Here is a 7530-nt window from a genome sequence, read left to right on the forward strand (position 1 = left end):
CTGAAAACCTACAGTTAACAGTCATCATGCAAATTTTAAGAGCTTTATTTATCGATTGCAGACTCTGCAATGGAATATTCCTGCATTCAATATTTAGAATGTTATTAAGTAGAAAACAAAATAACCTCCTAAAAAAATTAATTACTGTTGAATCAAATAAATTAACAAACTGATAAATAAAAAGACACCAAAAAGATAGCAACTTATTCATTTTATTTATTGTTTCTGAGTGTTTTTTAGTTCAATTTGAGTCTCATGATATGATTAAATATATAAAATTTTGAAAACTCGTACGATTGCTGATATATAACTTAAATTCTAATTTTAATAACAAAACTTTCTAGAATATTGAGCTTCTTTCCTCTTAGTCTCATTAGCATATATATTAACAGAGCGATACATCAGAAGTTTTCTATGATCTGTTATAGTTTAAGAAAGCTTGTTGTTGTTGTTGATACGTGGTAAACTCTCCATAAGGAATTATTGTGAGCCAAATTAAAAAAAGAGGACTCTTTTTGGACAAAAGGGCAAATGACAGACTTCAAATAATAATAATAATAATTTGCTCTACTTAGGTAAGTAAGAGGCACATTTTTTTACAAAATAATAAGATGCTGCACTTTACTTGCATACCAACATTTAATTGAAATTTATAATCAAGTACTTCCTTAATCAAGTAATTTTAAAGTAGACTTTTAATCATCTTGAAATGAAAATACACGGAATATGCTAAAATAAAAAAAATTTGGATTGAAAATCTAAATCTTCTGATTTTTCAAATTCTGGGTTAGTATTTGCAGAAAATAGGATGTCCCGCTGGAGTCACAATGCACAAAAATCAGAACAAAAATTTTAAAGTCATGACACATAAGGAATGAATATATATATATATATATATATGTAACTGGCNTATATATATATATGTAACATAAAAAGCTCTAATTAATCTTTTTATGTTATTCCCTTTCTGTGAATCCTTTTCTTAATTTATTATTCAAAACGAAATGCTCTTTCTAGCACTTTAAAATTCAAATCCTGTCTTTTGATCTATTTTTAGTTCAAGTATGTATTAATTATCACTTTGACGAATATCCCTGTAACTAATTTGAGGGGAAGACTTTTTCCCTCGACCCATTTACAGGGTGCATAGCCAAATTATTCAACAAAAAATAAGCACCTTTTAAGCACTCAAAAAATATTTTTAAGCACTTAAAAAATACTATAACTAGGCAGGGTTGGAAATTTTTTGACAATTGACAGTCTTATCTTGTTTTAACCGTCATTTCAAAGAAAAAAAAAACCCCTTTTGGCATTGTTTTTGACAATTGTCAAAAATCATAAAATTTTGAATCATGCAAAACGAATGGCGTTTTCATACGCTACGGACTGACAATACGCCGAAATAGATTCAGGTTGAATTGAATGAGAACAATGTGAACTGTGTCTTTTTGGATAATCTAAAGTGAAAATCAACATGGTAAAGGAAAAATCTCATTTTGAAAAAGGGAAAATTAAGCACTTTTTAAAAACATCCAATGAAAAAAAGCACCTTCGAGTGCTTTTAAAAAACGAAAATTGAAAATAAACACCTTTAAGCACTTTTCAAAAACGCTATGCACCCTGATTTAACAGACCAATAACAATTACTAAGTTTTCCTTTATTCCCTAAAACGATACATTTTACAGATTTACTTTGCAAGATTTATCTACCCTTTTTATTGAGGAGCAGAATGATTTCGTGTCCACTTTGATAACTGCTCTCTGATAACTGTTACTAAATGAATTTTGTACCCTCTTTTCCTACCTAAGATCTATTTTTATCCTTCCACTTGGCAACAACATTATACATATTTATATATATATATATATTTTGTGTCAATAATCCCCTCGAATAATTGCCACACAACAAACAGATTGAAAAAAAATATCAGATTCTTGGTTTACAAATGCTAAATACCATTTTTGTCTGGATCATCGGTTGATAATCTTTGCCTTTTAACCGGTTGAAATACTTTGGTAGCTTTTGCCTCAGGAGGATATGTTATGTAACTTCCATTAGACACAGGGCTACCATCATTGGATGATGAAGATCTAAAAAACATAAAATGAACATTCTAATGAAATGTCTCTTCATAAATTTTTTAAAAATCAATACTACATAGCTAGGTAGGAAACAATCCAGCAGTTTTTACGAAATAATAAAAATTTCATGATAAATGTACTAAATATTTTACACATGGGGAATTTTAGGGATTTTTATAGTCATCAAAATAGAAAAACTTCAATATTTTTCAGTCATGATTGACATCAAATGAACTTAAATACTATATATTATGTTTACTCATAATTTTTAATAGTAATAGACATTTAATTTATCAAAGATAGTTAACTGTTTAATTAATTTAAAAAAGGATTTCTGAAAAAAAAAATCTGAACATATTAGAACAAAAGAAGTTTTAAACTAAATGAGTAATTCACCATGTAATAGTAATACATATTTAAGTATTCAAGCAAGCACGCAATAATCTGTGCAAAAATGCTATTTCAATAGGCATTTTTTATGAAACTTATACAATTTTAGAGAATTTTCTAAAAATATACAAAAAGCAGGAGAATTTTTACTAAACCAGTAGGCCAGGAGAAACTGGCAGAATCCAGTAGTCTACTGGAAAATCCAGTAGAGTTGGCAGCTTATTACATTCTTTTTATGAATTTGATTGTTTTACTTTAAGTGGTGGTTTTTTAAGTCTGTTTTAGCCATATATAAAAATATCAGAAAAGTTTACATTCACATTTTCCGCAATTAAAATTGTAAAAAAGATAAAAAATGAAGTGAAACTCAGAGATTACTTGTCTTGATAAAGTTCAATTCATTAAGAAATAATACTTCGTAAGAGAAAATTTTGAATAATTTATTTAAATTAGTACTTATTGAAATTATTTTGGTAAAACCTATACAGGAATATATGCAAAATTAATTAACAATTTATTTCCACAGAAATACAAGTCTTCATTAAAAGGTCACCAACAAAATTATTAATCAAAAGAAATATACTGACATTTTCAAAAGTTAATGAATTATTTTAGTAGCAGTGTAATATGAACTGATTGAACATAAATAAATAAAAATAAAACTCAGTAAATATACTTGGTTACTACTATTTTTGCTATTTCCAGTAACTTTTGTCATATTACTTATTTGGATACTTGTCAAGAGCAATATATTTACACAACAAATATTTATTGTAATTAAAAAAATTCATTTTTTGGCAAAATCTTGACTGTAGTTGGCACACTGGAAAAGTTACACAACTTGCTTTATGTAATAAGAATAAATAGACATAAATAGTAAAACAATTTTAATTTTACATTAAAAAAATCAATACTGTTTCTATGAATGTTTTAATCTTTGTATTAGGTTAGGTATCTTAAGTATTAGGTTAGGTACTAGGAAGATATTTATATAACTACTGATTAAAGTTTGCAATGAAGCAGAAACTCACAAAAAAGGGTGAGTATTTATCTTTTTGATAAGGTAACTAATATACAACACTTGAGAATCTTAGTTTCTTATATATAAACTGTTAAAAACTAATCATTCTTGTTGAATTTAAGAGCTTTTTATAAATCAATTGAGTAAGTATTTTTTTTTTGCCTTTTTCCTTGTCATTTGATGTTTACTATTTTTTTTAATTCTATTACTTAATATTTTTTTTATCTTTTATTTTTTAACGATAAATTCATTTAGGGCGGTCAAAAATTTTCAGAAAAAAAAAATAGATATATATATTCGCAACTTTTCTAGACTGATTTCTGCAACCTGATAAAGAGTTTCTCTGATTTTTGTATCAAGTTATCATGTATTTCCTTATTAATTTTTCAGTTATAACATATCTTTGTACATAAAATATGTGACAAAACATTTACCGTAGATCCCAGTTTCAAACCCATAAAATTGTATGAAAATCACGGGATCAACTTAAGGAAAGGAAATTAAGGGGATAAGGAAAGTCGGATACGTCGATGTATTATAAGCAATGAGCTACATAGGAATAACTCTGTATCTATTTATCCCTTTTAAATCTTTTTTTGATTTTAATATGTTATAATAATTTTGCATTTTCTCTCACTATTATTTTCGTTCCATATAAAAGATTTTTTTAGAAACAATACTTTAAATTATGTTCAGAAAAAAAAAAGATTAAGAAAATTGATTTAGTTACAATATTTTTAAGATCAGAAAAATTTAAGATTAAATTTTTTTTACTCTTTCCAATTTCAGAATTTTTTTTAATTGTTTTTTTCAGCTGTCAACTTATACACTCCTCATACCAGAAATTCACTACCTTATTTAAAAATAGGAGGTAGACAGATTTATCCATTGGAATATATGGTATACTAGCGATTGAATTGCAAATACTAAGTAATTTTTTTAACAAAAATTATTAGCTAATAGACTTGTGGATACTTCAAATTAATCCATTTTTCCTGACTTTTTGGATATTTTAATCAAATTCCCTGACTTTATCCTAATTTGCTTGTTTAAGAACAAAATTAAAATTTAATGTAGTTCTGGAACATAAATATTTCAAATTTGAAAAAAATCAAAAAGAATCTGTGAAATTAATTATATATTTTTTCGCCTGTTTTTTAATAATGATATATTTTTATTCCATTTCAAAAAATTTGAATGATATATTTATATGGATTTAACAATTTAAAATGCAGTGATAAAGTTTGAAACTTATTGTTATGATTAATTTCTAATAATACTTCTATTATAATTGTATTCAGAAAATGAAACTATTCTTACAAAGTTGTTGAAGTATCTTTAAACATATTATATAAATATACATATATTATACAGATGGGCCTGGCTAGGAAATAAATATAAGCACAGGAGGAACTTCAGGTAGCCATTTTATTTAACCTAATCTCAGAAAAAATTCTGGAGAAAAGTGACAGTAAAATGAGTGCTTTTTTTATATACATAAATAGAGATATCACAAACTATAAAGGGAAAACTTTTTATAATTAAGTGTTTGAATTTTGTTAATCATAGGAAAAATAGTTGTTAATAATGAGAGAATTCAGACAAAAAATTAATATAAAAATATTTGTGAGAGATTTTTATATCAATGTATATCTGCTTTCACAGGATTGCCATTCAAATCTGTAGAAAAAATTCCCTGTGTTTTCCCTGTACATATTATACATAATATATATAGACAAAAAACACAATCACTGTGCTCTTGAATAAGCTGTATTGGGCTAACTATACTAGTTATAATCTCGAACAGCTTTTTTGTTTTATTGAGTCTTTTTCAAATGTGGTTATCCTTTCAGACTCGAAGGCGGCGCTTTGCTTGATTGAATCTATGCATTGCCCTTCCACTTGCGACATTCTAAAATGTCAGGATGCCATACGTAAACTCCAATTTGGTAAAACTGTAGCCCTACAATGGATTGCAATGTGATATTGCAGGAAATGAGAGGTCTGATGTTTTGGCAAAGAGAGGCACAAGAATTCCTCAGGCTCTTAGTAGCCCAGTCCCCCTTTTCAACTTTAAAAAAGATTGTTAGATCAAAAATCAATGGGGATTTCCATCACCAATTATCAGAAAGGGTAAAAACCAAAGTGTGGAGAGATCTTCGGCAGAACACCATTCCAGACTGGCCGCGCCGCGAAGCGGTGGCTCAGTTTTCGACTATATACCAGACATGACTGCCTAGCAGCGCACCTGTTTCGTTTAGGGCTGGCAACTGATCCCTATTGTTTTCTGTGCAAGAGGCAAGCTGTTTTGGATGGCGGCCACATCCTGTGCTGCAGGGCCCTCCATGGGTCGTTGTCTACCGAGCGATATTGGGAGGCAAGAGGGCTCCTGAGGAAATGACTTTTTACTTTGTTTTGTTCTTGTTTTTTTGCTTTTTAACATGTCAATTCACCTCTACCATTTGAAATAAATAAATAAATAAATACTAGTTATAATTTCTGAGAAACCTTAGAGAAACAAAGAACAGCTGAACATACTTAAAACAAATACAGTAGGGAACCGATTATTCGGAACGGTCGCTATTCCGGATAACTGATTTTTCCGGTTTTCTGAATCGCTACAAAAAGTCGTTTTTCTTATTGTTAAACCCAACTAAAAACAAAATTTTTGGAAATAATCTTAAAAAGAAGAAAAAACGATGAAGTAATACACTTATGATTATTTCCAAAATGATGGTAAGGTAAACATCTTAAAAAAAGGAAGAAAAATCGTAAAATCTTATGAGGGAAATTTTTTTTCCTCTTTTAAATGGCGAGAAAATTTATTGAATTTCATTCCGGTTTTTTGGTTTTCTGATTTCCGGATAACGGGTTCTGTACTGTACTATAGTAAATGAAATAGTTTAAAATAGCTGAAATATAATCCTTAAATATTCCATAGATTGCACTTTGAGTGGTTAATACTTTTTAAAAGACAAAAATTAGAAGAAAATTAGATTTAGGTGATTTTTAAATTCCCTGCATTTTTCAGGTTTTCCCCGTGGAGTGGCAACCCTGTTTGATTAATAATAAAAACAAAAATGTATTTATATAAAATAAATTAGATATTTTTCGATTTTTTTAAAATTTAAAATAAAAATAATCCAGAAAGCCACGTGTAATCTATGTATGTACAAGAATACTCACGCATTGGAATCTATTCTGATGGATCTTCCATCCAGAGACATTACTTCATAACGGAATTTTCCTTTATTGGCAATAGGACAACCAGAAGCACTGAAAAGGGTTAATAAAATTGTTGCAATATCTGACATCCAATTGAATCAATATTAGGCTTATCATACACTGAGGAAGAGTCTTTCTAAAGTGGAAAAAATGTTACTGCAAACCCAAGTAGAAGAAACTCTTTGTCAAACAATTTATAGTATGAAACTTAGTTTAAATAATAGTAACAATTTCCAAGATATTCAAAAAAAAAAGTTATAAGAATGAAAAAATTACAATAAAAAATAATGATTTTCTTTAGAAATTAAAACAACTGCATTTTCTTTCAAAAATTGAATATTGTTTACAATTTCAAAAAAAAGAAGAAAGAATAAAAGATCATGGAAGATTCGCAAAGTGGATAATTGAACTGTGGATAATCTGGAGTTTATTGTGTGCGTGTGTGTATATATACATATATAAATAAAAAGAAGAAAAATTAATTTCCAATTTTAAGATAATGTGAGTAGTTAAAATTTTGAACATGACCTGTTATTTATTGACTTTTACCAGCATGAATAAGAGACCCGCATAAAAATAAAATCCCATTAAAATATAGATTTTTTAATTTTTATGAAATAATGACTTTTTTCTTCAATTCAAGACCCTCTCACCTAAATAAATAAATTGCTAACATTTCAAAAATGAGTTGTGTTTGCACTTCATGGAAATGATCTACGGAAAAATAATTCTATAAGTTATCTTTAGATTATTTATTTTTGTCCAGTTTCATCTAGTGCCCTGCAAAAAAAAAAAAAAAAAAAAAAAAAAAA

The 7530-nt window shown here is 27.8% G+C and overlaps 1 protein-coding gene across 1 annotated transcript in view; it reads right to left on the minus strand.

Moving 5' to 3' along the window:
* Window positions 1–1957: 1957 nt before the first annotated feature.
* Window positions 1958–7530, minus strand: part of LOC107438819 (serine-rich adhesin for platelets) — a gene marked incomplete at its 3' end in the record, with an annotated part of 316964 nt that continues 311391 nt past the window's right edge. Inside the window, 2 exon segments of the mRNA XM_071184713.1 lie at window positions 1958–2091; window positions 6680–6769. Of these exon segments, the coding sequence (XP_071040814.1) occupies window positions 1958–2091; window positions 6680–6769 (224 nt within the window).

The sequence above is a fragment of the Parasteatoda tepidariorum genome, chromosome 8 (genome assembly GCF_043381705.1).
Source record: "Parasteatoda tepidariorum isolate YZ-2023 chromosome 8, CAS_Ptep_4.0, whole genome shotgun sequence".
NCBI classification, from domain to species: domain Eukaryota; kingdom Metazoa; phylum Arthropoda; class Arachnida; order Araneae; family Theridiidae; genus Parasteatoda; species Parasteatoda tepidariorum.